The sequence below is a fragment of the Scardinius erythrophthalmus genome (assembly GCF_964197995.2).
Source record: "Scardinius erythrophthalmus genome assembly, chromosome: 2".
NCBI classification, from domain to species: Eukaryota; Metazoa; Chordata; class Actinopteri; order Cypriniformes; family Leuciscidae; genus Scardinius; species Scardinius erythrophthalmus.
Window position 1 is genome coordinate 37,059,008 of NC_138222.1, and position 22,278 is coordinate 37,081,285.

The following is a 22,278-nucleotide window of genomic DNA, read 5'->3' on the forward strand; positions in this document are numbered from 1 at the left end:
GAGCGATGGAGCAGGAGAGCTTCATTTTTATCCTTGTTCAGTCTCTAAACATACAACACCAAATCTCTCTCTGCAGAGTTTGGAAAGCCGTTCAGTGAGCGCTTGTTAGTTTTCATGGGTGTTTGCTGTTATTTCGCCCGCACTCCCCACTTTAGTCTCTCTATGTGTTTCATGCTGAGCCTAATTTGTATGATAAATATGAAGCTTCCTCTTAATTAGGCTTACATTAATGTCTTTGTGTTTATCAGAAACTGTGATGCATTAAAATAAGTTAGTACCCTTGTTGTTGCTGCTAGAGCTCCTTAGAATATGACCCATACATGAATTCAGTCTCTCTTAATGACACTCAGGCACTCTTTCTCAGCTCTAATGGTTATTGTATATCACTACCACAGGTAATGTAATGAAGTGGACAATGCAGTAGTGTTATGTTATGTCTTATATGAGATAATGAGGAGTCTTTGAATTCCACAGGTCTCCTGACTGTCAGCCTTTCACACATCTCTGTGTGAAATATTTTTCCCAGGTCTGCTTTCATTAAATTTTCTCTCTGCATTGTATATGAGACTGATATGAGACTTGTCTGTAAGTTTCTTGAACTGTTAATGGAGGCCTTAAACATCATCGTAGAAGCTGCATGAACCAAAACCATTTGAACTGTCCGATTAAGTTAAAGTGCTCAGATTCACTGTGTGCTGTTGTTGGTTACCACAACAAATGTAGGATTTTTTATTTTTTTTTCATGTAGAACAAGCTAAGAAACTGTGAACAATCTAAAATTCAAGATTTTGTGAACCTTTTTAAGTGTAAGTCACAAGTAAATTAAGTTTTGGTCACAAGAACAGGGCAGAAAAAATAATCCATGGCCTCTTAGGGCTTCTATACACTGTTACTTGGAGTAAAATGTACAACTAATTTATTTTTAAGAAATTCAAGTATATCTATATTTATTGAATGTCTGAATGAATTATTGAATCATACTATGTGAAAGTAAAACACCAGCACCGTAAAACGACAACAGGCTTCTGCTATGAATCATGGAAAAAAACGTGGACAGGTGCAAAATGCATATTAACCACTACATACATTTGCCATAGCAACGTCCTCACAGTGTGCCTCATTTCAGCTGTAACTATAGCAACAGCACATTTAATACATTTCATTTTTTGCTTTTTTGGTTTATAGAGACGTTTCTCATTCACAGTACGTTTATTTATTAGTTTCCATCATTTTATATTCTGTAATTTGATTATGTTCTGTTTCCCCCTCATGTCTTTGTTTATTAGAAGTGATATTTTCTCATATGGTAGTTAATGAATGAATTTAATGCGTCAGCATCGTTAATGTGTCTGCTTATTACCAGGATTAATTATACACTGGAGTGCAGAGAGAAAGAAAATGAACAAAGGTTAGCCCAAGGCTCTGTCTCCAGCTTTGAACAACTTTGAACTGTGAAAAACTTTTTGTACATTTTTTTTTTGTAATAATCAATTTCATTCTCAAGCTATAGAAAAGTACTCGTCATGCCACTTACCTGTCAATGTTCTCTAGTAGTCTTGACAGGTGATTTCATATTAGGTTGTTTTTTAGATTGAAAACTTAATTGTTAATAGTTAATTGTTTTATGAGCAGTGTAATATTTAAAGTCCCCCTGTGGTGAAAATCAAGCCTTTAATGTTGTTTATATGTCCATGTGGTCTTTCTTCCCTTAAAGGTTGTATCAGTGATTTCAGGCCCCCCCAAAAAATGATCACATTCATCTAATCTTTCCTAACGATCCGCTAGCTGCCCGCCCCATAAGCATGCCGTCAATAAACTGCATCTCTCTAGGCAGCCTAGGCTCTGAGATCTGCACACAAAAACAATTGGTTTCACCAACCACTCAAAACCAAAACAAATAGTGTTCCAACCAATCACCGACAGGGGGAGGGTGTTTGGGGAGGTTTTGTGCTCGTGCACGGCTGCACGCAGAGTCAGAGCTGAAGAAAAAGCTGGCTCAAAACCTCACAACACCCGCCCCCCTGTCGGTGATTGGTTGGAACACTATTTGTTTTGGTTTTAAATGGTTGGTGAAACCGATACTTGGTTACTCACGTAACCTCGGTTCTCTCTAGAGAGGGAACGAGTATTGCGTAAGCTTGCTTACGCTGCGGGAAAAGTCTTCTTTTCTCGAGATACTGAAGCCAAAAATTATCCTTAATTTCATATTTTGTCAACGCAGTGCAGCTGCGGGCAGCTGAGCTAGAGCGGCATACTGCACGCTCATTGGCTGCCGCGCGGCAACTGCTTAAGCCTACCAGCGAGCCTGGCGTGACGTCACGTCACAGCCCACCAGAATGGGCGGCGTCAGAGCGTATATAAGGAAGGCTCGTAGGCTATATTCTCTGTTTTCTGTCGAATGAAGCGACACGAGCTATAGGCTTTAAGCACGGCAGGGAACGCAATACTCGTTCCCTCTCTAGAGAGAACCGAGGTTACGTGAGTAACCAAGTATCGTTCTCTTACGAGAGGTTCTCTCGTATTGCGTAAGCTTGCTTACGCTGCGGGAACCCCTTGTCCACGCCGTGCGCGCCTAACGATCACATATGACACTTTATGAAAAGCATAGAGGTGAAATGACAGGTGGCCAGCGGTGCGGGCCAACACATGTTCATAAGCACACCTAGGGAACACAAGAACGGCATGGCCGGTCTATGCATACTGATACCCTGAGCGTGCAGCTCAACAGACAAGCTAATCGATAGTACAGCCTGCGCACATGAGAAGGACATGAACACGACTAGACTGACAGAAGTTTAGCCTGCAGGGCGGGAACTTCCAGGTTATAAAACCTAACAAATGTAGAGGGGGACGCCCAGCCCGCCGCCATACAAATGTCATGAATGGAAATCCCGCTGGACCATGCCCACGATGAGGCCATGCCTCTGGTGGAATGAGCCCGTATGCCCAACGGACATTGCAGGTCTTTTGACGCATATGCTGCTGCAATAGCATCCACTATCCATCTGGATAGCGTCTGTTTCGAGGCGGCTCGACCCTTAGCGCGCCCTCCAAACGAAACGAAAAGCTGCTCTGAGAGCCTGAAGGCTGCAGAGCGCGTGACATAACACCTTAACGCCCTGACCGGGCAAAGGCGGTTAACACCCTCCTCACTGCCGGATGACGGCAGGGCCGATAGGGTAATGACTTGACCCCTAAAGGAAGTACCTAACACTTTGGGGACATAACCGTGCTTCGGTTTGAGAATGGCTAACGAGTCGTTAGGTCCAAACTCGAGGCACGACGCGCTGACGGACAGCGCATGCAAATCACCCACTCGTTTGACTGAAGCCAGAGCTAGCAGAAAAACGGTTTTAAGCGTCAAGTATTTCAACTCCACAGAGTCCAAAGGCTCGAAGGGATGCACTTTTAGGGACTCTAGGACCAGAGACAGGTCCCAAATAGGGACTGACGGGGGCCGAGGAGGGTTCATCCTCCTGGCCCCGCGCAGAAAGCGGGTAATGAGTTCGTTCCTGCCCAGTGAGCGGCCGCGCGCCGAATCGGCGAACGCTGCTATGGCCGCGACGTAAACCTTGAGCGTGGAGGGGGACCTGCCCACGTCTAACATCTCTTGGAGAAAGTTTAATACCTGTGGGACTCCACAGGACTGAGCATTAGAACCCTTTTCCACACACCATTTGCTAAACACCGACCATTTAGACGCATAGAGCCGCCTCGTCGAGGGGGCTCTGGACTGCGTGATCGTGTTAATTACCCCTTCTGGCAGATCAACGAATATCCGTTGATTTCCCACGCATGCAGAGACCAGTGCTCTGGATGGGGATGCAGAATCGATCCTCGGGCTTGAGAGAGAAGATCTCTCCTCACCGGAATCGGCCATGGGGCTGTGTCTGCCAGTCTCATTAGCTCGGGGAACCACGGTTGGTTTTCCCAGCGCGGAGCTATGAGGAGCACTGCGCAGTCCGCCTCCCTGATCCTTGCTAGCACTTGAGGCAGCATCGAGATCGGGGGGAACGCATACAGCGGAACGCTGGGCCAGGTCTGGGCCAGCGCGTCCTCGTGTTTTGAGAAAAACCTCTGGCACTGAGCGTTCTCGCTCGCAGCGAAGAGGTCAATCTGCGCTTCGCCGAAACGACGCCAAAGCGTTTGGACCGTCTGGCGGTGTAGAGACCATTCCCCTGGGGGAACGTTGTCCCTGGTCAGTCTGTCCGGGCCGTCGTTCAGACGACCGGGTACATGAGCTGCCCTTAGGGAGCGCAGCGGGCCCTGAGCCCAGGATAGGAGGCGCTCTGTGAGAGCGCGCAGGGTTCTGGATCTGATTCCGCCCTGGCGGTTCACGTAAGACACCACTGACATGTTGTCCGAGCGAACTAGCACATGGTGTCCCCGTAGAAGCGGTAGAAAGTGCTTCAGCGCTTTCTCGACCGCCAGCATCTCTAGACAGTTTATGTGAAGGCTTCTCTCCGTATTCGACCATGGGCCGCAAATCGGACTGCCCTCGTGAGTCGCTCCCCAACCCATGTTGGACGCGTCTGTCGAGACCACTTTGCGGTGTGCGATGACCCCCATCGTCACTCCCCGCTGATACCATTCGGCCGCCAGCCAGGGCTGCATGGCTGAGACACAGCGCCGAGTCACTCTGACTGGTGCACGGCCCGAAATCCATGCTTTGCGGGGCACTTCTGCCTTTAGCCAGCATTGAAGCGGGCGCATTCGAAGTAAACCCAGCTGCAGGACCGCTGCGGCTGACGCCATATGGCCCAAAAGCCTCTGAAAGATTTTCAGGGGAAAAACTTTTCCCACTTGAATGGAAGCGGCGAGGTGTCGAACACAGCGTGCGCGCTGTGTTGACAATCTGGCCGTCATCGCCGCCGAATCCAGATCTATACCCAGAAAAGTGATAGACTGGCTGGGGGTTAGAGGGCTCTTGTCCCAGTTCACAGAAAGACCCAGGCTTTCCAAATGACCGAGAAGCGCCTTCTTGTGAGAAACTAGTTCCTCTGTTGAGTGCGCTATGATGAGCCAATCGTCCAGATAGTTCAGAATTCGCATTCCCTTTGATCTCAGGGGTGCGAGAGCCGCATCCATGCACTTCGTAAATGTACGGGGTGCCAGGGACAGACCGAACGGCAGGACGGTGTACTGATATACCTGACCGTCGAAGGCGAATCTCAAGAATGGCCTGTGACAGGGTATAATCTGAATCTGAAAATACGCGTCTTTCAGATCGAGAGAGATGAACCAGTCCCCCGGGCGAATCTGCGCGAGGATTTGACTGGTCGTGAGCATTTTGAACGGTCGTTTCACGAGCGCTTTGTTCAAATATCTCAGATCTAATATAGGTCTGAGCGCTCCGCCCTTCTTGGGTACGAGGAAATAACGGCTGTATAAGCCTGCCTCGGTAACCGGAGGGTGAACTCGTTCTATCGCCCCTTTGTGCAGCAAATTCGCTATTTCTGCGTGAAGCAGATGAGCTGCATCCGCCTTCACTTGAGTCTCGACCGGGGCGGCGAGCGAATTGAAGCGAATAGCCCTTTATCACTGTGTTTAGTACCCACTTCGACACTCCCGGAATAGCTTTCCATGCATTCGCACTCATAGCTAGGGGTCGAATCGCCTCCGGGTCCCGCCCGCCGCACAGCGTGTGGCGGTATGTGCGCGAGACGCGCAGTGGCAGTGAGGGGAGACGGGGGCTCGCTGATAGCGGCAGCCGGCTGAGTGACGCTGTGATAGAGCGTTGTGTGCGACGGCTCGCGGCGCGGAAGCGGGGCGGGCTCGTGAGTGTTTACATGAGAGTGTGCGTGCTGTGTAGCGGGCACAGGGCTCTTTATTAACACACAGCCGGTGGCGGAGTGTTCTGGTCCCCGAATGTGTGAGACAGAGCAGGCACTGTGTAGGTGTGAGCACTGGGGCGTGGGCACGTGACCTACAACGAACACTCGAGCGGCCGTAGCGCGCTTTATGTGAGTGCACTCTGTGGGGTACACAGGGGAGATTGTGCTTGTGTGTAGCAATGAACACTGGGACGTGGGCATGTTTACTACACTCATAACACTGACTGCGTGAGCCGAATGACCAGATTTTACACTCTTTATTTGATTTATCTGGGCCACCATAAAAACGGCGTTTGTGGGCAGGCGAGAGAGTTGAGAAACTGGCTCGTTGGCTGCGGTGGACACTACTGCAGTAGCCTTTATCAAGGGGACTGGCAGAGGGATACAAGTTAGCTTTGACGGCGGTCCGGCCGCGGCGGGACTCAACCGTCTTTTCCTCTCGACGAGTGCTAGGAGGACTTCGCAGGCTCGGGTTTCAGCGAAACTCTAGGCCGGGGACCCCGCGGGGGTGGCGGCCTGTGCTGGCTGGTGGAGCGGGACCTGGGTCGGCCGCGCTGGCGCTGCTGCGAAGCTGGAGGTCGAGACGGACGCTGCGTGGAGCTGCGTGCAGGAGGCTGAGTGTTAGAGCGGCCTGCAGCGGAGCTCGAGCGGCGGGGCAGAAAGAGGTTCATGGCCTGTGACGCCTTCTGTACTTCAGAGAAGCGGTCCACGAGGCCACTCACCGCAGGGCCGAAGAGACCGGTGGGTGAGAGCGGGGCGTTGAGAAACACGGACCGCTCTTGTTCCCCCATGTCGGCTAGCGTTAGCCATAGGTGGCGCTCTAAGACGGTCAGCGAAGCCATGGAACGTCCGATAGATTGGGCCGCTGTCTTCGTCGTGCGAAGGGAGAGGTCCGTCGCACTGCGCAGGTCGGTCAAGGCAGACTTATCCAGTTCTCCCTCGTCGAGCTGGCGGAGGAGGTCGGCTTGGAGAACTTGAAGGACCGCCATTGTATGCAGGGCTGAGGCGGCTTGCCCAGCGGCGGAGAAAGCGGTTGGGCGGGGGCACCGCTGGCGGAGACCATTCGAGGCCCAGGTGCTCGACTGCCAGTGTAAGGAGGCGGAGAAGCTCGGCGTCCACACTGGCGTGAGTCCTGCTGGACGCTCTGGTAGAGGAGGCGGAGCGGACAGAACCGGACCATCCCTCGCTGTCCGACGCCATTAACGAGCACGTGTCCAGTAGCGCGTCGTCATCCGCTTCATCCCCTGAGGCGACGGCATCGAGGGCGAGAGCCGTCGGCTGCGCGTCGGGAAGCGGGGGCGGAGAAGGAGAGAGCGAGGCTCGCGGGAGAGGCTCCGGCGAGGCGCTGGCTCGAGTCTCAGGCTCCGGTGGTCGTTAAGAGCGGCGTTTCTTTTTTCGCGGCCCGACGACGGTTGGAGCAGGCTCTGTGAAAAGGGCGAGTCGAGCCCGCAGGGTCGACATCGGCAGCTCCTCACAGAAGGCGCAGCCGCCCGTGGAAAGCGCGACGGCTGCGTGGTCCCGGCCCAGGCAGAGAGCGCAGATAAGATGGCGGTCTCTGTCGCTGAGCGTAGAGCGGCATGAGCCGCACGTGGTGCGAGGCATTTGCAACAACGCCTCTGCTCTTTTAGATAGTGCGGCGGAAGCAAAACACACACACAAAGAGCTTGCAATGAAAGGACCTCATTGGGCGTGACGTCACGCCAGGCTCGCTGGTAGGCTTAAGCAGTTGCCACGCGGCAGCCAATGAGCGTGCAGTATGCCGCTCTAGCTCAGCTGCCCGCAGCTGCACTGCGTTGACAAAATATGAAATTAAGGATAATTTTTGGCTTCAGTATCTTGAGAAAAGAAGACTTTTCCCGCAGCGTAAGCAAGCTTACGCAATACGAGAGAACCTCTCGTAAGAGAACAACTGTTTCTGTCAGATCTCAGAGCCGAGGCTGCCTACAGAGACGCGTTTTTTTGACGGCATGCTTATGGGGCGGGCAGCTAGCGGATCGTTAGGAAAGATTAGATGAATGTGATAATTTTTTTTTTGGGGGCCTGAAATCACTGATACCACCTTTAAAGGATTAGTTCACTTCAAAATGAAAATTCTGTCATCATTTACTCACCCTCAAGTTGTTTCAAACCTGTATGAATTTTTTTCTTTTGCTGAACACAAAGGAAGATATTTTGAAGAATGTCGGTAACCAAACAGTTGATGTACCACATTGACTTCCATGGTATTTTTTTGCCTACAATGGAAGTTAATGTGGTACATCAACTGTCTGGTTATAGACATTCTTCAAAATATCTTCCTTTGTGTTCAGCAGAAGAAAAAAATTCATACAGGTTTGAAACAACTTGAGGGTGAGTAAATAATGACGGAATTTAAATTTTGAAGTGAACTATTCCTTTTAATACACTGTTTGAACAGTGTACTTTGTGGCTTTTATCCTTGTCCTGAATCTCTTCTGTCTAGAGTAAAGAGAGAAAGAGTTTGTCTGTTGATCACTCATCTGCAGATGAATGAGACCGCTTTCTCTTTCCCTGGCAGACATGAACTTGTCCTATTTTTGTCCTTTTTTTCTAGAGCCAGTGGAGTGTAAGTAGTATGCCAAGGCTGACAGACAGGGACAGGGGAATGGATTGGAAAGAAAGAGAAAGAGTACTTTGGAGAAAGAGATTTGACTATTCACAGTTTAGCCTCTCCTCAGTTATGCTAGCAGTGCTTGTCATATCTGACACAGACTGCAGTCTACAGCGGAGAGGATAATGGGAGGTTCTGGTGACTGATAGAATGAGTGAAACTACTAAGAGGGCTGTGGGACAGTTTAAACAGGTGTGTTCTTGTATGTTTTTCAGAGGGTGTTTGATGTGGTGTATCCAATGGCGCCAGACCAGCGGAGACATGTCAGTATAAATTCTGCACGTTGGCTGCCAGAACCGGGGCTTGGGCTTGCTTATGGAACCAACAAAGGAGATCTGGTCATCTGCAGACCTGTGTGAGTCTCCTATCCATCCCTTCATAGTTCACTCAGCCCTCTTTGCGGGTCATAAATCACTTTTTCTTTCCTTTTTTGTTGCATTAAAGAATAAAAGTGCCGTTTTTTTTTTTTTTTTTTTACTCGGCTGGACTCTTCAAGATAATTGATTGACAAATATAATCAGCACTTTACTCATCTGCATGTGGGTCATCAACAAATAAGAAATGATCCGTAATGTTAACCATGATAAAACAAATTGCAATGGTATATATGGTGTGCGTATAAAAATGTTGTTCTGAAATGTTGAACTGTCTTTCCACTGCTTTGCCCATCTGTTTTTGTTTTCTGGGTGAGAACTGCACTGTTTAATGTTTATGCAAATGAATGTCATACATCTCAAATACCTTCTTGGTTTTGTCAGTTCTTCAGCAGTTTAAAAAGAAGTTTTCCTACAAGCGTTTGGTGTTTGTTAACGAAACTGACAGTAATTAATTCACTTCAAGGATCATTTCCCTCCACTGTATTTGGTTGTATAATTTGCGCTTGGCTGTGAATGTTGCTTTTCTGCAAGTTTGTCATAATTATCATCAAGGTTACTGTGTCTACAAAAAGCCCACGTTGCCACACAAACATTGTCTCTCTATTGTAAACACGCTCTCACTTCATTAATGCAAACAGTTTTGCCAATTAGAGAAAGCAGAAAATGCACCATACACAAACTCAGGGCTCAAACTTATTTATAGTTTATGTACTCAGTCGTAGTGTCCAGTGTTCAGAGACAGATAATATTGTGTGGCTTTGACACCAAAAAGCCCAATCGCTTTAGTCGTGACAGGAAATGATCTCTCTTAGTGTAATACTGTATAAACAGTAATAATGCACTACCACATAGGCCTCTAACAATTGTTGATTAATCATCTGATCGCGGTTATTTGATCTAATTGCAATTATTTGAGAAATTCAATAACCGTGTAGTTTAAATTTAAATAACGTTTTGCCATTTAAGTACATGACATTTAAGCGTGTAAAGAAATGTCATTAAATGTGCTCTGTCAAGTCTCTTTTTCCTGTGTGTAGAGAGAAGCAGGGGGGTCAGTTTTCGGCACCACAAAGGACCGTTGTTTACTCTACCCAAAAATGGTAGCTTTATTTACTCACCTTTATGCAATCCCAGACATCTGTGACTTACTTTCTTCTGTTTAACACAAACTGAGATTTTTAAGTCCATGTGAGTAATGCAATTGGATGGGTCTCTCAAAGTTGATGCTTCAAAAACCACACAAAACGAACACGGCAGTAACCCATACAATCCTTTTTTTTTTATATGGTCGAATGGATTTTTAAATGGGAAAATAAAACTGCCAGTAGGTGGCAGCAATTCATTGGCTATGTTCTGACTGCCAGTCCAAATCCGATTATTTGTGTATCCGATTGGAATCTGATTTAACATTATTGACGTCCATACTGAATCACAACTGTCCAGATCTGATTTGTGTGTCCATGCAGCTCTTTTGTTTTCCGGAATATCTGCATTGGTTTCTATGGCAATGACGTTGCATTGGCAGGTATACGTCAAAAACAGGAACAACAACAACTGCAACATGGAGGGGTTTGCAATACAGATGTTGTCTTATTTACAGCATGACGATGTGTAGCTGCCGCTCTGGACTACTGCATCTTATGAGGCAGCAGCAGAAACATAGGAGGCTGGTATATGTGGCTTTATTCCGTGCTGTTGTCTCTGACAGTTTTAACACATGTCTCCGTTACATATACAAAACATATCGTCATTTTCTGCTCGACCGGCACTTTGCAACAACGCACCCTTGTTTCTGCAGCGACTTTCAGAATGTTTCCTATAAAGACGTTTGCGTTTTATGTGGCGTGAGACAGTCACATAAACCACACGAAATGCGATCAGAGCAGTCAGACTGAAAAGGATTTCCAGAAATGCTATTTGAATATGATTTCAAACCACATACGAATGTAGCTTGAAACGTATTTGTAAAATTCGGATTATATGTGATTTATTTTGCTGTTCACGCTAAATCTGATCAGATTTCATTCGTATATTCACAAAAATCGAATTTGGACTGACAGTCTGAACGTAGCCTTAAAGCAGCACTCAGTACCTTCGGGATTTCTTCGCTGTATTCTCGCTTTTTGCTCACAGGTTTCTCTCTAGAGCTCCCCCCATAGCTTCGGAATAGATATTTGACAACACTGTTGTAAAAACTCGTTGGTGATTCTCAGACACCAGAGGCTATAGATCAACGACATCAAAGCAGATGGGACATTCTTTAAAACGTCTTCTTCATTCGGGTTCGGACAGCGTGAGGGAGCGCAATAATGACAGCATTTTAGCAGATTTCTTTTGGCCGTAAAGCAATTGTTTACATCGCGAGACCTGATATCACGCGAGACTTCCTGACGCGGCGGCCGGCGGCCCGCCGGCTCAAAGTTGCAAGTGCGTATTTTCTGCTCACGGGCACCAGGGGGGTGCGAAACGACCACCATTCAACCCGAAATAAGTAGTATAACCATTCCAATGACTCCGAAACTGTTCAGTTAAGGTAAAAAAAGTTACTTAGTTCACCTTTAATGATTGAGTCACTGAATCATTTATTTGATTTGTTCAAAATGGCTGATTCATTCAGGAACAAAGCAAGTGACTGTTCCCATTCAATTAGTTCTCTCGGTACAACACATAACTAGGCCTGAAAGGCCAATTACGCATGACAATGTTTGTATACTGTTGTTTACCCGCCCACAGCATATAAATGCAGTTACATGTGTTATTCCCTTTGTTCTTCAGCTCTTCATTGTGCTGCTAGAACACCATCACGCCACATTTTCATGAGAAGAAAAGCCCACGGTGATGATTCTTGTCGAAAATAATGCAGAAAAGAGAACGTTTTTAGCACAAGTTTAGCTTTGCTAACGAAGGGCTAATAAACTTTTCTAAAAACAAAATGTCCAAAAAATGCCACATTAACAAGAAATCCCATGGTGGTGACTCATGTTGAAGGAAAAGGCATAAAAGAGACGTTTTTAGCTCAAGTTTAGCATAGCTAACAAATGGCTAATACATTTTTTCATGAGAAATATCTGAACATAAGTTCTCGCCCCTGACCTATGGCATGTGGGTGTTTATGGTATACTCACGAGCACTGTCCAAAGTGTTTGGAATTGACCATTCTAGGCTGGATCTCTCCAACCCCAATGCATGTGTGCACTGCCGGCAGATGTATCGTTCCGCACTTAAGCGGTGTGTAGCATGTGCTCGGCGGGGCCATTTTTGGAGGCCACAGAGAGTTGGGACAATCGTGTGGAGGCCGAAGAGTGATAATATAGTATTCACGACAAGGTTCCTCTGGCTGCCCTTAGTCTGAGCGGAACTTTTACTGTCGGGGATGATTCTGTCTCGCTGGAGGCGGGGTGGGCGATGAATGCTCTGACGATATTTTTTTTAAGCAGGGCAGATCACGGCTCCCCCAAGGTGGTGGGTGGAAGTGAACTGAGGGCCCTTGCATTTATCTATGTTGGAGAGCAGCAACAAAGTTTGTCTGTTGAGTGGCCTGCCCCTATACAGAGAAGCAGAGAAGTTCTATTTGACGCCTGCCAATCTATCCAGATTGGGTAAAAATTACCCTACAAGATAGCGGGTTCAGTTTTAAGTATGTTGTTAGTAAAGGAAAATGTGTGTTCAGTATACAATGCCTCTTGTTGATTTGTCAAAACAATCAAAATGCATTAGAACCGCCAACCTCACAGTTGGTCTGTGTGCTGACAGAGGAGGAAAATGAAATACTGTATATACAGCAACGTTTGCAAAAGAACATGGGGGTTTCCCAGTTGTAGACTGGGGATCCTCGCTGCTCCCTCGAGTGGTGACATGCACACGCTCTTACACTGTGGCTTTTTCACATGATTCCAGTGGTGCTATCGACTGCAGTTTCTTTCGTGCCACCTGTTTCGTAGAGTAATTGCAGAGTAATTGCATCTTCAGTGTCTGAGAGGACTTTCCTTTCCCACGGAGGAAATCCGTGTTCTCCTCAGCAAAGTGTCAATTCAGGTGGTGCCACAAGGGAAGACGGAGGAAGAGGTTTTTCAACCTTTCTCTTCTCCTCTGCATCATCGGGATTGACTTACATCGGTGGATTTGCCCAATGCATATTGCCACAGTCCACCCAGGGGACAGAAAATGTTCTGAAGTCTCTTTCGAGGTGATTGCCTACAAGTTTTATTTGATATGGCGCAGATCTGCGGTCTCCCCTGGAGTGGCATTTGCGCTCTTGAATAGTGGCGCAGATCTGGGATTGGTTTCGGCTGGGCCATTGTCGCATGTACTCTGCTGTACACAGAAGGGTCTGTCACTGAGTTTTGTGGCTTCTTGTTGGCCAGCGAAGACTTGGTATGTGACACCATAAGGACACCATGGTGTCTTTCTCTATGTAGGGACCTGCTGTTCCAGCCAGGAGGCAGATTCTGTACCCTCGGCCGGAACTGTGAGAGAGAGGGAGAATCTGATTGTAGCTACAATAAAGAGCACTTGCATTACTTAATTTTCTGTGTTCCGCTCTGTCTCTCGTACGGTTGAGAGCGTGAGCCTTTCAAAGTATGCTCCTTTGGTCACGTGGGTGGAAAGATGCATTCGGCGCATGTGCACTATCTATTGGGTTTTGTTTTCAAGTGCTCTCTCTCCACCTGTTTTTAGGCTCATTACAAAATGTAATGGTGCCATCATGACCTGATGGCTGGTCTGGAGGCTATGTGTGAACCTCCATTTGAGCCTTTAGAATCCTTGAATCTAAGGCTGCCCTGTCGTTGGTACTGGCATCAGCAAAGCGCATTGACCAGCTTTTTGTTGTGTTTTCCAACTCCCCGCTCCCTTGAAAAAAGGGGTATGTGGAGGTGCTTGTCCCTTGCGTTTAGTTCAGCGACTTTGCAGGGCGTGAATATATGTCCCATAGAGTGACTGACTGAATGGGAATGATGAGTTATACATATAACTACTGATCCCAGAAGGAGGAAAGTGAAAGTGAGGTACAGCACCTCTGAGCCCCTAACAGTCGGAGGCTCGGTGAAGAGCTGGACTGGCAGGTAACCCCGCCCACATGGTCATGCATCATTGGCCTTCCAGGCATGAATAAAGGTGTCTATAGCAAATGGCACAAGAGCACGATATCCCATAGTCATCTGTTGTACCTTGTTTCCCTCCTTCTGGGAACAGTAGTTACATGCATTGATTTGCACAACATTTTTGAATGAATGGCTTTATTCAAAAACACAGATTCATTCAAAAAACTAAACACTGTTGTATGTTGCTCGGAGAAACGCTACAGTTCTGCTTTGTTTAGAACTATTTTCATTGGTAAATAGAGCGTAAATAAATATTGACAATGTTGTTTCTTATGTGATTTAATATTAACTTATTGTTAATTGAACTGTTGTATAAAATCAGTCAAATTTGCAATCGTTCTGATATTAGGAAAAACAGAACTCTTGCTTGTGTGATATTGCTAAATTATCATAGATATATAAAAAAGAAAGCATTTTTTCCCTCCTAGCTTGAAATTACCAACTTTGACTGGAGGGCAGTATATATATTAAAGGTCCCGTTCTATGCCCCTTTTCACAAGATGTAAAATAAGTCTCTGATGTCCCCAGAGTGTGTATGTGAAGTTTGAGCTCAAAATACCCAACAGATCATTTTTTACAGCATGTTTAAATTGACATTTTTTGGGGCTCAGAAAAACGAGCCGTTTCAGTGTGTCCCCTTTAAATGCAAATGAGCTGCTGCTGGACGACCCAGGGGGCGGAGCTTCATGAGCTCGTGCTCAGTCTGTCAGGAAAAATTCATCTCACGGAATGATGATAATATCAGAAACTCTCAGTAACGGCGTTCATTTCGAGTCGGACAATAATGCCTACAGAGTCAGAGTGCTGTATAGAGATGAAACAGGTATGGTTTAGTAGTTTAATTACGGTTATTATAACGTATTTGTCATCTGCTTGTAGGCTATGTATCCATTATTTATTAACAGCCTACAAGTCTGCTGTCTGAATGATGATCAAACATGTACTGATGAGTTTAATAAAGTTTATTGTACATCACACAAAAGATGAAGCGTCAGTTTTACTTCAGAAAATCACCGTAAGAGCTGAGTAAACACAGTAGCCTAAGTTATAAGAAGTGCGCAAGCAGCCAGTAGAGTTGAGGGAGCATTCCTGTGGGTGGAGGTTAGTCAAGAAACGGTTCTGGTGACATCACTAATGCAGGATGTAGAGGGGTGTAGTCCAATCGAGCCGTTTTATGTAGTCAACTTCTGTTAAATAAAATATCTCGCTTGGCATTGAACTTTGAGCTTTATAATTTTACATATATTATTTATGCTCTAACAGCCACATTACACACTAACTAAAGTTTGAAACATGGAATCGCATGCAACGGGACCTTTAAAACATACAATTCATTTATAATGTTAAAATCACATTATAATGATTGAGAAGAATTAAGTGCAAATGCCGCTGGATAGGATTTAATTCGTCATTGCAAAGATGGTTCTAGAAACTAATCATTTGTTGTGTTCATTATTGAATTGTATTTTTGACTACTATTTTGAAAAGTGTTGTGTTCTGATGTAATGTGTGTGAGAACAGAAGTAAATGAGTAAACAAGATTGATGAAGTTCCCTTCTCCTGTCTCTTGTGCTTCATTGTTTTATAACTCCTGACAGATACCACAAATTGGCAATGAGGATTAGGCATTTTTTCGTTATAGTTGGTCTCAAAAATGGCTGTTTCTAACGTGTCTTGCCCGAGTTTTTTCCTGCATTGCCCCATTAGGCCTGCTATGCCATTCAGCACATGGCTGCAGATATATCTACGATTTATTGATGCTACAGGGTAGACTTTCTGCAATAGTCGGAGTTACTAGTCTTCAGCTGCAACACCATTTGCATCACTTGCAACCTGCCCGCCACCATTGTTTTGATTTTTTATAGTAATACATTTTTTTTATTTCAGTTAGAAAACAAACACTGCAATTAAAAACTGGACACGTCTGCTCAATTCAGTGTGAATCGAACAAGAGTCGGAGCACAGATCAGCAGCAGGAGTCAGATTTCACCTTACTTCGCCCATTTCCCATCACTGACTGACAAGACGATGGCAGAAGATTTGTTTTCAAAGCAAAATGTAAAATTGCCTATTTAAGCGAGTTTGGCATTATACTGTTTTGTTGTTGTGTTTTTCATTAAGAATAACAAACCCACCATTCAAGCAGTTGCCACTCCCGAATTTGCACTAATTCTAAAGAAAAATGCGCACCGCCGCACAGGCATTCATAATGGTGCGTGTCCACTGCCGCGGAGCAGAGCGAGCATTTTCAGTTTATTCCTATGGAAGTTGAGCTTCTATAGGAATTCATTGAAAATGCTCGCTCTGTTACAGTCTTATGGTGCATGTCTACTGGTGCAGAGCACCTAAAACTCCAACGTTATAAGGATTGATAAGAACCAAGTGCAATCGCCGCTGAATAGGATTTAATTTGTCATCGCAAAGATGGTTCTAGAAACAAATCATTTGTTGTGTTCATTAATTAATTGTATTTTTGACTACTATTTTGAAAAGTGTTGTGTTCTGATGGGAATACGGTATTACCGGTTTTGTCCCATGTCGATTAACTGGTGAGAAATGTTCCTCACTGTCACATCCCTTCTACAAGGGATGCCTGACAGGACGAAAGACAGAGAGCTGTACTGCTTCACTGCCTTGGCACACAGGGACAACGGATTTTCTACTCATTGCCTAACACAGGTACAACGTATAAGGATGCAGATGGTGCATTGAAAGCCTACTTTGTGCCAAAAGCTAAAATAGTAGCTGAATGCCACACTTTCCATAGACGTTGTCAGGCACCTAACGAGACAGTTTTACAGTACATTGCTGTTTTGCAAGAGCTTGTTGTTTCATGTGAGTTTGGTGCCAGTACTGTCAAAATGATTCACAATCAGTTAGTAGAATGTGCTTAGCCCACTAATATGCGAGAGACTTTTACTAGAAACTGATCTTACCCTGGACAGAGTTTTTATGATAGCAAGCCAGATTGAATCTGCTGCTGATCAGGCTAAATCCATTTCATATTCCCACCAAGTTACCGCCCCCGTACAAGTGGTGCCGCACAAAGTAAAGCGGGAAAGCCGTCACATGCACCTCTTAATTTTGCTTCGATGGGGAAGTGGAAGTCATGCTTCCTCTATGGATCAGAGGCACACTTATCTAATGTCGTGAACTGCCCGGCTGTAACTGCTAAATGCAGGAAGTGTAAAAAGATTGGACATTATGCTAAACTGTGCCGTTAAAATTTAATTACCAGAAGTTACTGTACTGTACACCGAATATTCAGCTAGTACTCCCAGTATTACGCCAGAGGAAAACTGGCCCCCGACTGAGCCTGGGTTCTCCCAAGGTTTTTTTTTCTCCATTAGGTCACCTGATGGAGTTTTTCGGTTCCTTGCCACTGTTGCCTTTGGCTTGCTCAGTTGGGGATACTTAAATTGATTAATCGATTCAACAGTGCTATTGATCTGCATTACCAAACGTGGATGTTTTACACCAGAAACAAACACTGATGTACTATTTTATTTAATACTGTGAAGCTGCTTTGATACAATCTGTATTGTGAAAAGCGCTATATAAATAAAGTTGACTTGACTTGACTTGACTATTTCAAGCACAGTGACTATGTCTACTTCTGACTTGTGTGGTGGATTTGGTGGTTGACAGTGGGTCTTCCATATTTACCCTGCCCTACAGCACTTATGCATGCCGTTTCAGTAATGTCGCAACACACAGCCAGGCTTGTGATGTATTCAAAAGCCCATATTTTGGTGATTGGATGTTTGTCAGCGAATGTTTCTCTATATGACCACTCAGTTTCTGATACGTTCTTCATTGTGGACAAAGGGACACCTCTCACAGGGAGGGACCACATGCAGTGCATGTGAGGTTAGAAAACAATCAAGTCCTGCCTCCTAATGCCCTTCCTGTGCCTGCTTCTCCTGTGCCAGTCTTTCAGTGTACTGTTGCTGAGTCAACTGAGTTTTGTTAAAATTGTGCTAAAACTTTCGGATGTTCTAAAAGTTTATTCACCACGTAAAGCTGGATGAAACGGTCACACTTGTGCACCAAAAACTTTGCCATCTGCCACTCTCTGTTGCTACTCACTCTCTAGTGCTGTATCTCGGCTGTGTGCAGCTAGGGTGATAGAAAGCATCAATGCCTCTGCATGGGTGTCACCAATTGTTGTTACGCAGAAAAAGTCAGGTAAAATTAGGATATGCGTTGACCTTAGACAGATAAAGCAGTGATCGTGGGCCGAACTACTCTATGCTCTAAAAGGTTGTACTGTGTTTTTTTTCTACCATCAACCTGACTAATGCTTATTACAAAGTGCTGCTGCATGAGGACTTAATTACTCACAAACGGATCAGTTTTTGTTGTGTTCCTTACAGATTGGCTTCAGCACCTTTGGTATTTTAGAAGATGATGACCATCATCCTGGCTGGTTTGTTAGGGGTTAGGGGCTACGTTTCACTCCTTACATGGACTTTTGTCCTTATGTCACTTATGTCAAGCTCCAGTGCATGCATGTCTACAAGATCCAAATAGATTCAACTGGTCAAAAGAGGCTGAACAAAGTTGAACAGAAGTAAAACAACTGCTAGCAAACAGACCTGCTTTGGCATTATTCAGCCCCACACTACACACGATTATCTCCACAGATGCTTCTGACTATGGTCTGGGAGCCACACTTTCTCAGGTCAGCCCGGAAGGCATTGAACAAACTGGCCTTTGCATCACGTACGTTGTCTACTGCTGAGCATACATATGCCATGGTGGAAAAGGAATCACTAGCGTGTGTGAGCTGTTGAGAGGTTACTGTTTAGATTTTATTTAGGTTTTTATTCACATATAAACATTGATCACCAAACATAAACAGAAGTTCAACTGTACTTGCTTGACACGCAAGAAACAATCTCACTAGCCGCGTTTCCACTGTCGGGCCAAAACCGGGCTTTTTTTAAATAGACCTAATGGTAAGTCACTTTATTTCTGTGTGACTAATGTGCAGTTTTGACACAAATTAATTAATTATGATCAATGTATCACTTTTTATTGTAAACCTGTGGTAAATCATTCATTCTTGGGTTTTAAAGTAAGTAAACAACAAAAATGCCAGAAAAAGGTCGCCTTTTTCATGTTTGTTTTGCGATCATGCTGTTTCCAGCGATTTCTCTCTGATTAGTTTTCTGATAAAACTTCCATTTGTTGGTGAAATGATGGGTTTGTGTGACGTTGTTCCAGAGAGGCGTGTTACGGGAATGTTTTAGTGAAGCGCTGTGGAGCTTCTGGCCCGACAGTGTGTTTTGGGCTTGGTGCTACAGGCCCGGGGCTTTTAGCCCGGCACGGCCCGTTTAAAGCCCTGGCTCGCACTGGCCCGACAGTGGAAACGTGGCTACTGCTTCTTGCGGAAGCTCAAACTGCCGGGGTTCTGTCACTTCGCCTGGTTTATTCTTGATTTAGTGACAGAGCTCGGACGAAACTCCTTGTCTTCGTGTGAGTGTGGTTTCGAGTGTGCTCGAGCCGTACGCTCTCTTGTCCGCATGCCTTGTTTCATATTCTACCTAGCCTTGCACTCATGTCTAGTTTGGTTTTGGTTCTGTGTCGGGGACACTCATGCTCCATGTTTTGTCTCTTGTGTGAACACTGGTTGTGTGATCACTCGCCATGCACTCTTGTGTTTTTTGAGTGCTTAGTTTATGTTTCCTTTGTCCAGCTGCTCATGTCGTGTCTGTGTAGCACGCTGTTCGTGTTTTCATCAGCCGCGTGCTTTTGTGTTATGTTTTGTGTGTTTTGTGAGTGTTTGTTCTCATGGGGTGCATGTTCCTGCCTTGTTTTGTTTGAGCACATGGCTTGTGACTGTGTTTGTTAGTCATGTGCTCATGTTTTTGTTTTGTTTGGTGTGAGCACATGGCTTGTCATGTTTGTTTCTTTGTACCATGTGCTCTCCTTTTTATTGTCTTAACCCTGCCCTTCTTGCTATCTGATTATTGGTTCATTTGTCTCACCTGTCCCTCCTCGTTACCTGCTTTGTTTTGCTCCCTATTTATTCTCCTTGTGTTTTCAGTCCTGTGCCAGATTGTCATCTGATGTACCCACGTTCCCAGTTGGTTCCTGCCTCGTCTTGTCCTGCCCAGTCCTGTTACCCCCCCCCCCACACATAAATTGTTTTCAATTTATTTTTATAACAAATAAAAGCCCATTGTTCTGTATCTTGAGACCTTTCCTCATCCCTTCCCTCAACCCTTCCCTCAACCCTGACACAAACATGCTGCTTAACACACAAGTATGAACCTCACTGGTTCTCGCACTTCAAGCAAGCATGATTGAGCTTCCATTTACCATAACTGATGTGTTCGTTGATGAATGTTTATATGTGAATAAAAGCCTAAATTAAAGGAAATTTGGACTAAAGCACTCAATTTAAATGGGTTAGTTTCTCTTTATGAACTTTTTGAAGCATCAAAGTGGTAGTTCCATGTCAATGGAGGGACAGTAATCTCAATGATTTCATTAAAAATCAGATTCTCTCTGATTTAATTTGTGTTCCGAAGATGAACGAAAGTTTTACAGGTTTGGAACGACACGAGGGTGAGTAAATTATGAAATAATTGTATTATTTGGTTGAACTAACCCTTCAAGGACAACTTTGTCTTCCGAGGCTCACGGCTGTTTGCTCTTGTTGCTCTTCAATTTGTGCTGGTCTCCATAGCGCACAAAGGACATCAGGGAACGGTGAGAACTAAACAACACCTTCATGATCTCAATTGGTGGCCAGGGATTGATTCTCAGGTTCAGGATGCTGTCCGTTTCTGCCACGTGTGTCAGCTCAATGACCAAACTGTCAAGTCACATCCTGCTCCTCTCCAGCCGGTGTTGCTGCCAAATGGACCCTGGCAGAAAGTGGCTGTGGATATATAGTCACGCCATTTGATACTGCTGCATCCTACTGCAGGTTTGCTATAACATTAACTGATTATTACAGCAAATGACCTGAGGTCTCCTTCACTCACACTATACTGATTCTGTGGTTTAGTTTCGGACATCAGTCTTCAGCCGCCATGGAAATCCATTGAGTATAGTTACTGATAATGATGTTCATTTTATGTCTGCTGCTTTCGCTGCTTTTCTGGAAGGAAGGAATATTCATCACCATTGTTCTTTTCTCTACTACCTGGCAGCTAATGGTGCTGTAGAGAGTTTTAACCCTGTGCTCAAATACACTGTCCAAATGGCCTGCAACATCAGCCATGGAAACTTGTGCTAATTGACTTCTTGCAGGTGTACAGTACAACTAGTACTTCACCCTTTTAGCTCCTCTATGACTCGTACTCCTTGTTTCCAGGAGGGGGATAAAGCAAGGGTATGGAAGCCCTTGCATTTTCCTAAGGGGACATGGAAAGTTTACTGATCATCTCACAGTTGCCAAAAGATTTTGGGTGGGTACTGTGTTATTCGTGATGGAAAGACAAGGAATGCTTCCCATCTCACTGCATATCCATGCACATCAACAACTCTGGCTGAGAACACTGCTCACTACACTCATACCGCTATACATAATGTGATGTTCGGAAGCCTAGTTGGTTAAAGGACTACCGGTATGTTACTTAGATCTGCTGTAATATTCTGTTATTTAAAAAGGGGGGAAATGTTGTGTTCATAAGTGAATTGTATTGTTGACTACTGTTTTGAAAAGTGTTGTGTTCTGACGTAATGTGTCTGACAACGGAAGTAAATGAGTAAACAAGATGGATGAAGTTTGTTACTCCTGTCTCATGTGCTTCATTGTTTTATAACTCCTGACAGATACCACACCATTTCACCTGTTCCAGAAGTGGTCAATTGAGCAATGGACAAACTGCGAGAATTCGTTTTTATATAAAGATTTTATACAATTTTTTATTTTTTTAATCTTTTCAGATCCTGTCTCCTAATAAACTGCAGCACAAACAACGACCTGCAATGTCTCATTGCAAAATGAACTTAAGCATCGGGAAATACTCAATACCATATAAGAAGAGAATTCTAGATAGCATTTACTACACCCAGTGCACAGCAGAAAGGCAGCAACACTCAAAAAGACTCTTGTGATGCTTTTTCCGACATGCATGTTCAAATGAACATTTTAAATAGTGTACTTGCTGCACATACAACATTACTTTCGGTAGTGATGATATCACTGTTTAAAAAATACAGTGGGATCGCCAGTATTTTGAAGCATTAGTATTTTGAAGTGACACGTGTAATACTATACACGCGTCACAATGTGCTGCCATTCACATCAGGCTGACAGTTGACCTTTGAATTAGATTTTTAATGAAATCAGAGAGATTTCTGTCCCTCCATTGACA

At 45.1% G+C, this 22,278-nt stretch overlaps 1 protein-coding gene across 4 annotated transcripts in view; it reads left to right on the forward strand.

Moving 5' to 3' along the window:
• Nucleotides 1-22,278, forward strand: part of LOC308687290 (activating molecule in BECN1-regulated autophagy protein 1A-like) — a gene marked incomplete at both ends in the record, with an annotated part of 163,578 nt that overhangs the window by 74,322 nt on the left and 66,978 nt on the right. For all 4 annotated transcript variants that reach the window (XM_081359699.1, XM_081359701.1, XM_081359700.1 and 1 more), the window contains one exon: nucleotides 8,679-8,818. In XM_081359699.1, coding sequence (XP_081215825.1) covers nucleotides 8,679-8,818 — 140 coding nt within the window. The remainder of the gene's footprint in view (nucleotides 1-8,678; nucleotides 8,819-22,278) is intronic.